This window comes from Melanostigma gelatinosum (genome assembly GCF_949748355.1).
Source record: "Melanostigma gelatinosum genome assembly, chromosome: 15".
Taxonomy (NCBI): domain Eukaryota; kingdom Metazoa; phylum Chordata; class Actinopteri; order Perciformes; family Zoarcidae; genus Melanostigma; species Melanostigma gelatinosum.
This window is the reverse complement of record NC_136648.1, coordinates 2125512-2143043: the sequence shown is the minus strand read 5'-3', so window position 1 is coordinate 2143043 and position 17532 is coordinate 2125512. Positions and strand designations below refer to the sequence as shown.

General features: G+C 41.8%; 1 protein-coding gene across 4 annotated transcripts in view; it reads left to right on the top strand.

The window, feature by feature from the left end:
• The first annotated feature begins 8263 nt into the window (after positions 1 to 8263).
• The window catches only part of LOC306789336 (disco-interacting protein 2 homolog C), a 127170-nt gene continuing 117901 nt past the window's right edge, over positions 8264 to 17532 (top strand). For 3 of the 4 annotated variants that reach the window (XM_079285239.1, XM_079285237.1, XM_079285238.1), the window contains exon 1: positions 8326 to 8532. In XM_079285239.1, coding sequence (XP_079141365.1) covers positions 8454 to 8532 — 79 coding nt within the window. In that variant the 5' untranslated portion in view covers positions 8326 to 8453. Of the gene's footprint in view, positions 8533 to 17532 lie in introns of all 4 variants that reach the window. The other variant, XM_079285241.1, reaches the window with a different exon arrangement.

The window sequence follows — 17532 nt, the reverse complement described above, 5'->3', positions numbered from 1 at the left end:
TTAGCGTAGAACAGCTACCATGAAAAGGGGCTCGGTATCGCGGTGCCTTTACGATACCTACGAGTTTCGGTAGCAATACAAAAACTTTTTTGTGTTTTTAATACTTCAAAATCCTGTTTTTGTCATTTAAACGAAAGAAGTCTTTGTTTGCTAAGCACAAGAACTTAACTTGAATCAAATACATCTGAGCCCACCAGACACGACATTTTACGCCACATTTTGGTACCTGACAGTGCAAACATGGTAGCTACAGCTAAGACTCATGGGAGATGTAGTTGTTTGAATACGAGCACCATTTTGAGTTTATCTGTGTTGAAAAGGGCGTTGGGTGGAGATCGATATGGATCGGGTGTGATGGTTGTTGTAGTTCTGCTCGGTGTTCACGGTTATCCGTTTATTGTCTCTCTTAGAATATGGACAGAAAAACTACAAACCGCTAAAAAAGAAACTTGACTAAAACGGTAAAGATGACGAGGAACAGAAACATTTCGTGTCAGAACTTCAGCTCTCTGTATTCCTGCGACACGTCGTTCACACCGATGTCAGTTTGAACTTCCGTACGAGCGGCGCCTCCTTCTCTCCATCTTTTAAAAAGATAAAACACAGAGCGATGCCTGATGGACACGTCACAGTTTTGTCTCCTGGACCGCACTCGAGGTGGGAGGTTGTTTTTGTTGTTTTAGTTGTTTTAATCACCTGCAAAGCTGACGACACATTTTTGCTCCGTTTTGAGGGTTTCTTCATGTTCAGCTTTCATGACTTCCTCTCCTGAGAAATAAATGTACAAATGATTTGGGGTTTTTTTTGGGGAGGGGGGGACGAAAGCAGACGCTCAACTGGAATCAGTTTGTTTTAGTTTTACACTTTTCTGGCACATACAGTCCAGTAAGATGTTGAGACGTCCTGTTTTAAACCGTTTGATCACACGTGGACTGCATTGTGATGTGTGCAGAGAAACCCGATAACTGTGCCATTATACAGCGTGTTCTGTTTGTTTAACCTGTACATAGCTGAGCGCTCCCACCTCCGGCTTCTACTTCTCTTTAGTTTTTTAATTTTTTATTATTTTGAAGATGTGATTCATTATTTTTCTTCTTGTTCCTGAAAGTCGAATCGGAGACTGGCGATAGATCCACAATGTGACGCCACTGACTGGAGGAGCGCTTTGTTTGGAAACCTTCTGAGAACACGAGACGCTGATTTACAAACCGGTTTCTCCCTGAACTGTGAATGTGTGCATGCGTGGGATCAATGAGTGTCCCACCCGGAAGAAAACACCCTGAAGTGCGGTACCTCGGACTGGACGGTACCGCTTTCCAAAGGGGGGGGGGGGGCTCCTGTTTGGGTTTTTTTGTTTGTTTTTTTGGCGGCAAAGACGGAGCGGAGAGTTCTTCACGACTCTCCTCCATCGTGTTTTCACGGACTTCTACACGGAGCCTCATATCAGCCTGTCGGTCGCTTCCTTCCTTCCTGTCCGCCTGTTGTTTTGACAGTTCCATTTTGCCCCCCCCCTGAAGGGTTGCATCTTATTGTTTCTCAAAGATATAACAGCGAATGCACACCAACCGACTGGAACAAGACTTCTCTTTATCAACTCACTGTGGTTTAACTCATTAACGCTCTTATGCTAAGCTAACGGCTGTGGACAATCGATGACTCCTTCCTCTTGGGGTTTGGACAGATGTTTTTTTTGCCTAACGACACCTTTAGCAGATGTGGAATCGGAGGTTGTGTTCAGGAGGGCTTCTTTATTTAGTTGTTTTTGTTTCTTCGGGTCTATTCTTCCATCGAGACTGGAATCAGCGTACACGTCGGCTCTAGATGATTTAAGTTACTGTGTCATGATGTAAAACTGTCTAATTTGGAGAAAAAAATGTAGCTTACTGAAAAATAAAGATTTAGGCACTGTTGAGGAGCTGCTGTCTGTTCATTCAGCATATTAAACATGCTTTATATTTTAGAAGTTTATATACCTTCAACATATTTACATGTTAAGAGAATGCAATAAGGTTGACATATCACAATACTGAAACATGAAATACTTTGAAAGTACATAAATATACGACAGTTACTGTACACATAAAATAAATGCATTTAATTATTTTTGTGCAGAACTAATTTTTCACTGTTGCTGTGTTAATGCATACATCTTGGCAAGAGTGAGTTTTAATTTATTTTATTTTGTGGGTTAAACTGCAGCTAAAGTACAAACACAGTTTAACGTCTTTCATATAATCAATATCACCATGAAACTTTAAGTTTGTGTAAATATGCAAATGAGGCATTATCTTATCCAAAATGTGCTGATTTTCATAATTTTGCGAGACATTACAGGTGAATGGAGTAAAAAAAAATGTATATACAAATAAATAAACTGGACTGAGAAAAATTTAATCCAAAAAATCCCCTCAGCATTTGGTAAACAAAAAATAATTAAATCGTTTTTTTTCTCTATAAACTGGCATTATTTAAATGAACTGGCCATTAAAGACTTAACATGAAAATAAATGAATATTTTATAATTCTAATCAGGACTTTAGTTGTTCATAAGATTGAATTAATATATAATATTTTTATATCAGCTTTTTAAAGGTGAAGTAGAAGATGTTATATTGTTATATTTTATACATTTATTTAATTGTATCTTTAAATGCTTCAGTGCTCTCAGGCTTCAGCTCATTCTGCAGCTTTTCTTTATTTTTTGAGGATTAAAAGATTAAAAGCATCGACTGCAGCCGTCCTGCAGCGTCACGAGAGACGTTTCACTTTTATTTCAAAATAAGATGAAATGAGTGACGCGCACAATGCTCATGCGTTAAAATGGGTCCAAATACTTTTGGCCATATTTTGAATTTTAACATAAAATATTTTAACATTTTACTGAACAATCCGACAATGTCAAATAATATAAAATATATTATATTATTTATATATTATTTAATATGAAAATAATAAATAAAAACATCATGTAACATATATAAAAACAAGGTGAGATTTCCAATTCTCCTTTTCAAATTATTTTATCTTAAAATGTCTCAAAGAAAATTGACAGAATCACTTAAATGTAAAAGTCACAGTAAATACTACTGCGTTCTACATTATTAAGATTTTATTTGTACAGGGACAGTTCACATTAATCGACAGCACACATTAATAAAAACATGACTGTAAATGTGACAGTGTTAGCTAAAAAAGCTAATTTTCAACCGTTGTCCCTGGGCACGGTGTTAGAAGCCGCTAAAAACATTTAAACATTTAAAAACTGTTTAAAAAGACAACAACACAAAAACAAGCAAACAGAGCTGTGCAATACAATCCTGCAGACACAGGATCAAACATGACAGACAAGCAGGCAGGCAGACAGACAGATAGACAGACAGACAGACAGGCAGACAGGCAGACAGGCAGACAGGCAGACAGGCAGGCTACATACGGACATGGCAGGCATGAGACTGTTAGTGCTGACACACCTGGTTGTTAATGAGCCAGGCTTTGAGGTTGTGTGTGAAGAACCTGTATGTGGTGCTCTGTCTTATGTGTGATGGGAGAGTGTTCCAGGTGACGGAAGCTGTGACAGAGTATGATAGCTGGCTGAACTTGCTTCTCCTGCCTGGGACCACTAGGTCCCCGCGAGCTGTTGCTCTGGTTAGTCTGCTATTGGTCTTTTGTGTTATGAAAGTGCTCAACGGGGGAGGTGCAAGGCCATTAAGAATTTTAAAGGTTAAGCAGCTGTTATGGAATTTGACAAGACTATCCCAACACAGAAGATGGTATTTGGGCAAGATGTTGCAAATGTGGTAGTGTCTGGGCTTGATGTCAAGTACCTTGATAGCCTGCTTATAGACGGACTGTAGGGGCTTCAGGGTTGTGTTGTGAGTGTGTGACCAGGTGGTTAGACAGTAAGTGATATGAGGGAGGATCATTGCATGAAAGTACAGTTTAGCAGCTTCAGTTGTGAGGTTGTTGCGTATGTATCTGAAATTATGTAGACTAAACTTGACTTTTGCCATTACATGCTTCACTTGTTTTTTGTATGTGAGTGTGGAGTCAAGAATGATCCCCAGATATTTGTAGTTAGGGACCACCTGAAGCTGTTCACCAGATATGTACACAGGATGCTCTGTTGTAATATTATTCACCCTCTTTGAGAAAAACATGCAGACTGTTTTTTTCACATTGAGATGTAAGCAAGAGTCTGACAGCCACTTAGTGACATGGACCATTTCTTCAGTGAGTTTGTCTGCTGCCTGTTTGATGTTGGGTGCATGTACAAAAATGACTGTGTCGTCAGCGTACATCTGTATATCCACCCGTGCACATACTGATGGCAGATCATTAATGTACATGCTGAAAAGAAGAGGACCAAGCACAGAGCCCTGTGGAACACCGACACTGTAATTGAGGATGGGGGATGAAACACCGTTGATCTGTACACACTGCGTTCTATTGTCCAGGTAGGATTTGAACCAGCATAGGGTGTCAGGAGAAAAATTAAATTTGGCCAATTTTGTAATTAATATGGAATGATTTACTGTATCGAAGGCTTTCTTTAGGTCTAGAAACACTGCTCCCACCACTCCCCCTTTATCTAGCTTGGCTTTAACCTGTTCTGTAAAGAAGCAGTTGGCTGTTGCAGTAGAATGCTGGGCTCTAAAGCCAAACTGCATGGGGTGGAGTCTGAAGGGACTGCTATTGAGGTGAGCAATTACTTGTTGTGCTACACACATAAAGAACTTTACGTAACTTTAAAACTTCAAAACATGATGAATATTGTTGTTCTATGTTTGAAAACAAAGATCTTTTAAGGTGATTTTTATTTCATTGAAACGTGTGAACTCATCTTCAGCCTGAAGTCCTCGTGAGAACCACAAGATGGCAGCGTGTTCACAGAGGAGGCTGCTCCTTCATCAGCACGAGGAGGAGGAGGAGGGGGGGAAGAGGAGGAGGAGGAGAGGAAGAGGGGGAGGAGGAGAGGAAGAGGGGGAGGAGGAGAGGAAGAGGGGGAGGAGGAGAGGAAGAGGGGGAGGAGGAGAACAGACTTCCAGGAAGTGTTTTACCGGCCGACACGCCCCCTCATTGTTCATCAGTCATGTGATTGGACGCTGCAGCCGAATAATTCATAAATAAGACGATCGCATTCCGCCAGTAGAAATGGATCCTGAGCTCATAAACAGAACACAGAACACAGTTCAACAGACTACAGAGAGAAACACTCTACAGTGGTGATCACTGTGTGTCTTTATTAGTTATTATATTATTAGTTACTGTTATTAAGTACAGTGGTGATCACTGTGCGTCTTTATTAGTTATTATATTATTAGTTACTGTTATTAAGTACAGTGGTGATCACTGTGTGTCTTTATTAGTTATTAGTATTATTAGTTACTGTTATTAAGTACAGTGGTGATCACTGTGTGTCTTTATTAGTTATTATATTATTAGTTACTGTTATTAAGTACAGTGGTGATCACTGTGCGTCTTTATTAGTTATTATATTATTAGTTACTGTTATTAAGTACAGTGGTGATCACTGTGTGTCTTTATTAGTTATTATATTATTAGTTACTGTTATTAAGTACAGTGGTGATCACTGTGCGTCTTTATTAGTTATTATATTATTAGTTACTGTTATTAAGTACAGTGGTGATCACTGTGTGTCTTTATTAGTTATTGCAGGAAAAGCATATATTTACCACAGATATCATATTTTACACATATTTCTGGGTGATTCCATATTTCAAAAACACAAATATTGACAATTTGCATGGTTTATTATCATTATTATTTATTTTATTTTATTTGTTGTGGCTCAAGGTGGGGCGGCGCCCTATAGCGCCCTCTGTTGACCAGCCGCCACCGGTAACTACACTCGGCCCATAAATACTGCACCGCCTCCAGGTGGCAGGAATAGAACAAAGTGAAGCTTTCGTCTCTGACCGGCAGCAGAAAGGTCTGAGTCAGTAATGTGAAAGTAATGATGATGATGATGATGGTTTCATGAAATGTCCCGCAGTGATGAAAACACAGATTCTGTACATTTTCTCCTCATGGTTGAGGTCAGAGAACAGGTGTTAAATGTGTTACGAGGGAGTTTAAGAGGCAGAGAAAGACTTCTAACAAGTGGACTTCTGGGAAATGTGGTTTTTAAAAGAAATCTCTGTCGTTTTTACATTTGAACCACACATCAAAAGATGATAAGTTAAAGAAAAGTGAAGCAGATGCTTCACGTGTTAAAGCTGCATTCTCTCTAGTGACCACCAGGGGGCGACTCCTCTGGTTGTATAGAAGTCTATAGAAAATGACTCTACTTCTCTCTTGATTTATTACCTCAGTAAACATTGTAAACATGAGTTTATGTCTCAATCTCTAGTTTCAAGTCTTCTTCAATACAGCATGATGTTCATTTAGTACATTATGGTCCATTTAGAGTCACACAGACCATAACGCAGGGGATGCTTTGAACTTTAACCCTTTCAGTGTGTTTTCACTTCATGAAAGTTAATTGTCACATCTTGATCGTCTAAATGTCTTATTCAGCGTTCGGTTGTACTAAGCTCCACCCTCTCGTGTCACTTCTGGTTGCGGAAAAATCAAAGATGTCGACGGCCAGAAATGTGGAACTCAACACTTCAAAACAAGCAGTCCTCAAATCAACAGGTGACGCCACCGTGAACACGTTGTTATTTACAGTCTGTGGTGGAGACCAAAAACAGACAAAAGAAACGTTCATCAGGTCACACGAACAGAAAGACCCACGATGAGTCATCGTGTTGATCTGTAACTGCTGGATGTTTAATTATCTTCAAATCTGTAAACTAAAACTACAATCTTAATTCTACAGTAATATACCTGGAGGGGAACTGTAGAGTCTGACACTTTAATTTAATGGTTTTAATATGTTCTCATGAGATATTAAGGGTTCATTTGTGGGCGGAGTTATGCACCAATAGACAGACAGATGGGTGGATGGACGGACGGACGGACGGACGGACGGATGTATAGATGCCATCTGGCGCCCTCTGATGGTTATTTATTTTATTTAAAAAAATAATTTTTCCACAAAAACCAGATAAAAACAAAAACTGTATCAGAAGTCGATGAAAATGAAATACAATGTTCAGTTATTGATGTTCTCAGTCTGTCATCACGTCGCCTACAGTCAGTTCTACCCGCGAGCTGCATGAAGTCACAAGCAATTAACGAGCGTCACACAGGAAGACGGATTGGTTTACCTTCAAAATAAAAGCATCAGAGTGGTTTGGTGAGTAAAAAGGGAAGTGCTGGGTCTGAACACTTGTGTCTGCTTTAAAAACAACAAACATAGTTTAAAAGCTCTGTCAGTGTATTGTATTCTGCTTCGTGTTCCCGCTTCTTCAGCTACATTATGTTTGGTCTTTTGTAAATGGTTTTATAAAAATAATGTGGGATTTGTTTTTGTGTGAAAGACGGACACGATCAGAAAATATTGTTTCCAATATACCAGATCCTTAAGTAAATTGTAAGCAAAAACGTTTTCTCGAATGCAATATGAAATCAACATTATTAATACAAATCAATCTCTCTCTCTGTATATGATATATGATTTATTTACATTTACGATGAGAATTAATATATTTTTGTGGAAATGTCTTCAAAATAGCGTCAAACTAGTGTTCAGAGTTCATGTTAAATTACTCGTATATCTCCAGGACAATTACTGACATTCACACATCCCTGTTCATCAAAACTATGAACAAAAAAAATAATTATGAGATAAAGAGTCATAATTATGACATCTTTTATATTTTATTTTACTGTTGGGGATGGGCTTCCAAACAGTGAGAAGTATACTTCTACTCCTCCTCACCTCAGATGTAAATATTATAAAGTTACATCAAATGTAAATACCCAACGTTGTACTTAAGTATTGTACTTGTAAATGTACTGAGTTTCCACCGCTGATTCAAGGATCATTTATTGTCATCATGCATCACAACAAACACATGACAAACAATAACAATAACAGCAGTACATCACTGGAGCTCATTTTCTTCAGTTTGCGTCATAAGGAAAGTAAAGAGCAGCAACAAAACAATTCTCTGGTTCAGATAATATGGCCGACACATGAGGAAAAACACCGTCCATCAACTCTGTCTGAGCACCAAGCACCGTGACGTGAACAACCTGCTTGATTTGAGTATGATCCACAAAAACAAAAATAAAATACTGCGACGGTTAACTCGGCTCTTATTGTCTAAAATAAAAACCACCGGAAGCAGAGCCGCCGTGCTGTTCGTAGCTTGACCGTTTTGTGTGCAGCCCGGAGCCGACAGCGCTGCTGCCGCGCAGAGAGCCGCACGCGCAGACTCTTCAGTCCGACTGACTTTGGATATTTTGGGGGATATTTCGAGCAGAAGAAGAAGCCTGGAGAGAGAAAAGACACCCAGAGATTTAAGTCGGGTTCTTGCGGAGGAATGGCGGACCGGGACCCGGTGCCGCTGACTGCGGAGGTGCGGACCAGACTGGCCGAGCTGGAGCTCGAGTTATCCGAGGGTGAGTTCTTGAATCTCACCGCCGAGCTTCGGGCGGCTCTGCCCGGCTACGCTTGCTGCTACTGCTCTGCGGGGGGTTGCTGGGGGGAGGTGGAGAGTTCGGGTCCCTTGCTGGTCGCTCGGAACCGGTTCAGAGTTTTCACTGCAGGGAGGAAGAAGTGTGTTGAAGTGCCACAAGTTCGAGTCCCTATTTGTCCATGTTTATGGAACACACTGACTGTTAGTGGCTGAGATGTGGTGAAGTGGAGACAGACTGCTCGTGTTCTGTGTTCTTATGATATTCACCTCGTGTCACCATCAAAACTGTCTCCATCGAGATTAAAAATATAAGAAAGTTCACATAAATATCAGAAGCACAGCACCAGATGTCATAGCAATATTCCAGAGATAAAATCCAATGAAGCAGAATATTAACCCTAAAATAATTACAATGCACCAAACACTGTCATACATTAATTAGTGACTTTTCCCAATAAGTCCATTGATCCTCGATGTACAAAGTGATGAAAAAGAGTAAATAATGTCCAATACAAGTGTCCAAATCGTCCAAATGAGTCAGTTTATAATGACATAAAACAGCGCAGTAATGATTAGAATCGTATATTTTGTGAATTAGTGCAGTGGTGTCTCATCACAGCTGATCAACACCTTTTTAAAGGAGCACTAAAGTCTTTCTGTAGCTCCAGTGGCGCGTCGCAGCATCACTTCACTCATTCCTCAAGAAGAAGTTTTCTTTCTTCTCATGTTGGAAACTCCCGTTCAGCAGAGCTCTGCATGCTGCTTACATTATATGTGCACATGAGCAGTGCAGCTGTTCCCAGACACAGTTTTCACATGACACACGCACACACACACACACTGCAGCCACGCAGCTTCTCTGGAGCTCCGTGGAGGAATGAATGATTTCCATTATATTCCAGATTCTTTCCATAACATCAGAGCATATACGTTCCGCTGAAATGCATGCTGGGTATTGATTTTCTCATTAGCGCCCTCCTCCTCCTCCTGGTTCTCAGATTGATCTGTCACATTGCTGCAGACTGCACTCTCAGCCTGGAGAGGATCACAGTGTCATGTTTCAGCTGCCTGCATGCGAGCAGCGATTTCCCTGTTTTTCTCAGTGTGGTGGAGCTCAGCCATGTATGGAGAGAGAGAGGGGGAGGGAGAGAGAGAGAGAGAGGGGGAGGGAGAGGGGGGAGGGAGAGAGAGAGAGAGAGAGAGAGAGGGGGAGAGGAAGAGAGGAAGAGATTTTAACAGCTGACTGTAAACGCACACATTGCATTTTAATGTTTCCACTGCAGCTTTCAGAGGAATCTGCATCTGAGAGAAATGAGAGGGGGGGGGGGGGGGGGAATAAAAGGTGACACACATTCCTTTTTTCTGTCTTTATATAAACCGCCAGCTCAGAGTTGCTCCAATGTAAACAAGTGTCGGTTGGGGGTTCAGAAGCCCCGGTGCATTATTTACATGCTGAGCTGAGGCTGTAAATGCCGGCAGGGAATGAAACCCCCCCCCCCCCCCCCCCCCCCCCCCCCCCACACACACACACACACACACACACACACACGCACACACACACACACACACACACTCTTCATACCGCAGACTTTCTTTGACCTAATTTTTTGATTTCCACGCATCATCCCTTCCTCCTCCAGAGCCCCTCGCCCCAGAAGAAGAGGGGGGGGGGGCATAAAGACGACTTCATGAGCAGTCAGGTGTCACCACAGCTTCTCAGGCGCCACGTGTGCTGTTGAGGAGCCCTTGAGCAAGGCATTAAACTCATCCAGGTCCCCATAGGTTTGTGCCCAAGCGTCGTCTGGAGGTGGAAAACGTCCTCCCGGCTCCTTTGAGGTTGTCTGGTTTTAAATGTGTTTCTGCAGAAATAACGACTCCTGTTGGTGCTTCTTTCGAACATAAAGGGAAAACATGATAAATCAGATACCTCTTGTCCACTGACGCAGCGTGGGGGTGCACTGCCTTGCTCAACGGCACCTCATTGGTAGCATGAAAAGATGGTCAAGGTGTCAGATTCTAACCAACAACCTCCACGTTTTCCTTTTCTCTGAGGATTTTCTCTCGACCTGTTTCTACTTCATATTAGGGAGTTCCTACATTTCCCAGAATGCCCCTTGACAACCTTTAGAGCACATGTGTGAGCTTTGTGTTTGCAGCATCCAGCTGTTGGTTGCACGTGTAGGTGAAGACAGAGCGACACAGTTTAGTTCTCGCTGCATTGCATGCTGGGACTGTCGGACTGTTGGTGCAGAAAGATGCTGAACGTTAAACCAGTTTCGTCGACTCAGATTTCTTTCGTCGATCAGTTGTTTTTACGTCTTTAATGCTGAATGTCTGACGAACACAAGAATTAAAGTGGTTCGTTTGTGTGAAACTACGTAGACTAAGCATTTCTACTTCTATCTAAGAACTGATTTACTGTAGATTAAATAATCAACATGAACGAGTGTTGACGTGGTCGTCTTTCCTTTAACTCTCTAGAAACGTTCTTTGTTTGGTGGATTGACACCTCCAGGCTACTGTACTTCTTAACGTCTTAACCCTAAAATAATTGATGAACTTTTGTTGGTGTATCTGCTGTATTTTTGTTGTAAATTTAGATTTTTTCCCTTTTTTCTTCTTCTACTGAGGTTACAGACCACCTGTCAATCAAACGGTGTGGGCGGGGCGTCTGATGTCTCATTTAGATCTTCAGTGGAACATTAAATATTTCAATGCATAATTTCTTCATGAACTTCCCGCTCATACTTGGACTCAATAGCCGCGACAGAAAGCATTTCTCCATCGCTGTGGCTCCTTCTCTCTGAAGTGTCCTGATTGATACAGCGATGTTGTTTAATCAATAAAGGAAGTGGACACAATCCTTCAGGCTTCTCCGCTTTAGAAGGAGTCACTTGTAGACTTTATAGATTTTTCATTAACTGAGTTTCCTGGAAATTAAAGGAGCATTCATGCATGGCTTCCTGGCAGCCTTTGCATAAAGCAGACGCACCGTTCTCCTTGTGATCAAGCTGAGCTGTGTGTTCGTCAGTACAGTGATGCTCTCAGCAAACCTCTCTTCTTCTTCTCTCAATCTTTACATGTTGATTCATCGTCCTGCAGCTCAGATTAAGACCCTTTGAAAGGGTTTGTTACAAAATGTCTGTTTGTTACAAAATGTTTTGATCAACATCAAAACGTACCAAGTGGATCAGCCATGACATGAACCGATCCACAGTTACATTCATTCATTGTGACCTCATAATAAAATGATCTCAACACAGGGATCCAGGACTGTAGTACTCCAGTCTGGTCTTGAGACCCACTTGGTCTCGTGTCTTGTTGGACTCTGAATGGTCTCGTGTCTTGTTGGACTCTGACTGGTCTTGGTCGTGTTGGACTCTGAATGGTCTCGGTCCTGTTGGACTCTGAATGGTCTCGGTCCTGTTGGACTCTGAATGGTCTTGGTCTTGTTGGACTCTGAATGGTCTCGGTCCTGTTGGACTCTGAATGGTCTCGGTCCTGTTGGACTCTGAATGGTCTCGGTCTTGTTGGACTCTGAATGGTCTTGGTCCTGTTGGACTCTGAATGGTCTTGGTCCTGTTGGACTCTGAATGGTCTTGGTCCTGTTGGACTCTGAATGGTCTTGGTCTTGTTGGACTCTGAATGGTCTCGGTCCTGTTGGACTCTGAATGGTCTCGGTCCTGTTGGACTCTGAATGGTCTCGGTCTTGTTGGACTCTGAATGGTCTTGGTCTTGTTGGACTCTGAATGGTCTTGGTCCTGTTGGACTCTGAATGGTCTTGGTCTTGTTGGACTCTGAATGGTCTTGGTCTTGTTGGACTCTGAATGGTCTTGGTCCTGTTGGACTCTGAATGGTCTTGGTCCTGTTGGACTCTGAATGGTCTTGGTCTTGTTGGACCCTGAATGGTCTTGGTCTTGTTGGACCCTGAATGGTCTTGTGTCCTGTTGGACTAGAACTTGTCTCTGCTTTTGAGAACTGGTCCAGTTGTTCCTGCTGCTGATTCGGGATCACCCCCCCCCCCCCTTCCTTAATGAACCTCTAGAACCTCTGATGGTCCTCAGACTGAAGGTCTGTGCTGTGATTAGTTTGATGTTGGAAGACGGAAACGACTCGACTCGACGTTTTTGGTCGAAACACAAGCCGAGATCTTTGCAGCGATAGTTTTGAACTGTTGAGTCAAACACACTCGAGACACACGATCCATAAACGTGTTTTAAATTAAAATGAAATAAAAGCAGTGGACTTGAACACAGGACAGGATTTGAGTTTGTTTCATCCTCATGAAGTTTGCATCTGCTACAAAGTGAAAACTTCTTTTTATAACTGAGTTTCCTTCCGTCACATCTGGACTGGATAAGATTCCTCTTTGTCTTCAGAGCAGAAACTGATCATCGGTCTGTTTGCAAATCTGTCACAAATCATTTTGTTTTATTACATTATTGATTCATTGTTTCATAAAATAGCAGATACAACAGCAAACAAATCTATTCTGTGTCGACGAGCCAGTGGAAGAAGTAAAAGTCCTGCAATCAAAACTTTAAAGTACAAAAGTAAAAGTTCTTATTCTGCAGAATGACTCATTTCAGAAAATGAGGTATTTCATGACTGTTCATGTGTTCATCACTTTCATGCTGCAGCTGGTAACTGACTGTTCGTGCTGCTCCGTAGGATCAGATCATAATCTCATTAATCGTTGAACATACAAAATGTAAAAACAGATGAACCGTCATCATTTACATGCTGCCTGTGAACTCTCGCACGTAATTCCTCGTCTCTCGTCTTCCTCGCGCACTAATAAAACATCGACGTTGTAAATACGTTCACCTGTTTCAGATCAACGTCTCCCTCATTGTGATTCTTTAGAAACAATCTGCTTCATTTTAATATTCACTGGAGATGAATCGCCAGCAGACTGAAGTGAGGATCTGTTGCTGTTAATTAAAGGCCAAACTCACTGAGCCGCCGGCCTCACAGCCCGATGCGTTCACACCGTGACATGTTACTGAATCACTTACAAAGATGACGTCTTTGTACTTTTCGTTTCTGTAACAAACTCGACATGCGGCACGAATTCAAACGTTCATCCGGTGAGTCTGTGTCGGACACAAACTTCCATCAGAGGAATGAAGAATAACACGCTTCTTCTTCTGTGGTGTTTGCCATCAGTGGTTGTATTTCATGCAAAGACAAACGAACAACTGATATTCCTCCCGTGTTTCCACTGCAGCTGTGTGAAGTGACTGTTATGATGTGGCAGATATTGACGGGACGATATCGGACATTTTATCGTAGGCGAAGATTAAAAACACTCACAATAAGTTGGTCGTGGTGAATTTATCGGGATGATATTTCTTATCGTCTAGCTCGCTGTCGTGGTAGAGAAGTAAAAACACAGGAAATAAGAAAGAATAGACACATTGTTGCTATTTTATTAAGTTAGTTGTAATTCCTGCCGAGGATCCTTTTGATTTATCACTTCATTGAAGATTGTTTGACTCTTTGCTTATTAACTAAATGTCGGTAAAAGGATTCCAGTCTGTTTTCGTGTTTTATTTTGATGATGATCGGAATAATATCATGAATCACTATTCTTTTTTTGAATAACCGTGACATGAAAGTTTCATGTCGTCTGCAGAACTGGAACTCTGACGTCAAAGTTCCCAAAATTCAGCTGCAAGAGAATCTAATGGGCTGCTTAATCAGTTCACACAGGTGTCATCCTGGTTGTTGCGACAGGTGGGCCGGGTGGGGCCGACCTTTGGATGGGAGCATGTAACCGATTATGTATGTATTACCACACACACACACACACACACACACACACACACACACACACACACACACACACACACACACACACACACACACACACACGCACCTTATCAGTGACACGGTGTGTGAATGTGACTCAGGTGTAAATAGAGAGTCCGGGTTTCTGCAGAGAGAACCGAGTTCTAGTTTGTCCTGTGAATCTGATTTAAAGGGACAGTACCGCTTATTTACAGCTCGGGTTTCATTTTCACAAATGTGTCAAAGATGAGATATGAAAGTGCACACGCAGCAGTTTCAGTACAAAGTATAGCAACTATAAAGTGCAACATTAAATATCACTGAGGTGCAATATCGAATCCATTCTATCAGTAAAAATCACATCTGTTGTAAACATCCATCAATTTCCAGACAGACTTCTATTTCACATAGAAACAAAAAACAATCTGTAATTTTACAGAATTTTACTTTTTATTTCACAGTATTTATTAGCAGAATACTACCTTCTTTTTTTATACATATATACATATATGTTGTGGTCGCCGTGTCTTCTCCTCCTGCATCGTAGCGTCTTCACCTTTCCACCGGCAGTTGCCATAGAGATGTTATTTAGCCTCCTCCCTCCCAGGGAGAGGAGGGCGTGTGGGGATGGAGAGAGGCTGCTTCTGCTTTCGTGGCTCAGAGCTTCTGTCACGCAGCAGAGATCGTAAATTCAACATCGGGAGCGAGACGAGCCGCCGTCCTCGTCTGACTCCCGCCGGAGAAATAGATCCGGTGAAATTGTCACGTTGTTGTTGTTGTTGTTGTTTAAACAAGAACAACCAGGCTGAGCTTTCACATCCAGTGAGGCGACATCAGCCTGATGATCAGCCTCTGGAGCTGAACAAACACACAACATACAGCTGTGGACGGCTGAAAAAAGGGAGATACGTTGTTATTTTCTCACTTTTTATGATTTGAACAGGGTTTCAGAAGCCCAGAGGGTCAATAAACTCTCTGCACACGGAATAGGATGTAAAACAAAGTGAAAGTTGTGTTTTCTTCACCAAACAGCAGCTGAGTCAGACTCCCCAGAGCGCCGACGCCGTCTTTATCCACAAACACTGTTCTTTAGGTGAATGCAAATCATCTTTTACTCGTCCCTGAGTGGCCTCTTCTTCCTTCTCATCTCCTTCTTTCTGAAGCACGACACAATTTGGTCGACTTGGTTTTCTCTCTGAGATATTGTTTATCTTCAGAATGGAAACAACACTGATGCACTGGAACAGAGAACAAGAGCCTGAATCCAATACTTTGACGGATTAATTACATATAAAAGCTGTTTTCTTTGCAGCACCAACATAAACACATCTGTGGATTAACAGAGCTTAACAACCTCCAAACACCAGCGAAGTGGAGATATTTAAACATGCAGTCTGTCCTCGTGTTCGTCATCAGCTGTCGTCTCCCGGCTTCTCGCGGGAGGCATGAAGCGCCATAAATATTCATCTTCCCTCGCTGTCAGCTCAACAAATCGGAGGGCTGGAGATGTCAGCGGGTTGAGCAGCCGCCGGGTTTCAGGTCGTCAGTTCTCGGCAGGAAGACAGAGGACAGGTTGACGTCCAGTCGGGGAAAACTGACAGCAAGAGAGGAGGGAACAGAAAAACAAAAGCTTCAGAGAATTAGTTTAGAGTGCAGCTAGAAATGCAAATTCAGTTTCTTTATGTTGATCTGAAGGCAGTTTTAACACCAGACTCACTTTTAAGTTTATAATGGAATCACTTCCAACAAGTCTGAACTGGACGTCGTCGGATTGATGTAAACGTTATTTGTGACTTTACTTGAAATGGTGAAAAGTAAAAAAACAACGAACAGATATCACATCACACCTTGATTGACATAAAGTTCTGAAATTGTATGTTTAAATATGCAAATGAGGCATTATCTTATCAAATAATGTAACGTAACAACGTCAGTGTTGCAAAGTTATTATCTTAATCTTCGTTTCTTATGCACAAGATAATTTGCTACTTATTCGTCTAAAAATGGGCTTAATTCACCTTTTTAATTTAATTGAAGGCGAGAATGTTGTGGACAAATTAACAAACAGCTTTATCTCTCTGATATTTAAATATGCAAACTGCATTTGTCCCTTTTTTAGGATTTGCTTCTGAAATAACTTGATAAGATGCAGACGTTGCTTTCGTCTTTACCGTCAACGTGAGAAAAAGCTCTTCTAGATCTCAACATGTCTGAGACGAGACGAGTGTTTATCGTCCTCCTCGTGATCTGAACGGAGAGGACGTTTGTGCTTGCTCAGGGGATTTGTAAAAGAAAAACCCCTTTGGTTGCTCGTTGTAATGGGCTTCGGCCGCTCCATCTGCCATTAGAGCAATCAGAAGACCCTCGATCAGCATTTTCGTTGGCTCCACCTCGCGTGTCCGTCCGATCAATGTCAGATTTCAGAGCCTGGTTTTACAAAAAGCCTCTCGATCACCTAATTGGCTTCAGCAAACGGCCGGGTGCTGATCGTAACAACAAAGTTGGAGTTTCCTGCAGAATCGACACTTAATGAGCTGAATGAGATTACAGTTGTGGTGATTGTGCGAGTTGCGTCGTGGCATGACTTAAGAGTGTTTATTTGGTTCTTTAAATGAATACATTTGTTGGCAGACTCTTTGGCTTTGTTTAAGAATGCAGACTGAGAAGGGGTTTCTGGGTAAAATGTCGCGTACTTCTGTACTTAAGTAAGGTCACTTACCTATTTAAGTATTTTGCAACCTTTTCCGAAACCTAAATTAATTTGGATTTACCTATGGGGGGTGGAGCGCCTGAATTCATAGGTATCCGACGAAATAATTTGGTATGTTATGCAAATCATGAACAAGGAAGTATGAAGACTGCAAAAGCACATTTGATGATTTATTGATCTGCTGTACTGGAGTTGTTTTTCTGTGCTGAAGGAGAGTCGGTGGCGTTCAGACTGCAGACCTGATGAGCTCGGCCATGAAAGGGTTAATCAGGGTTAATCCCGTCAGACTGATCGGGAGACTTCACTCTCTGCCATAACTAGAACATTTAAACCCCCCGAACTCCCCATCTGTCCTCTAAGGCAGCATGTGAACGACTACACTCGTCAATACCGCGGTGACTGGACTACACTCGTCAATACCGCGGTGACTGGACTACACTCGTCAATACCGCGGTGACTGGACTACACTCGTCAATACCG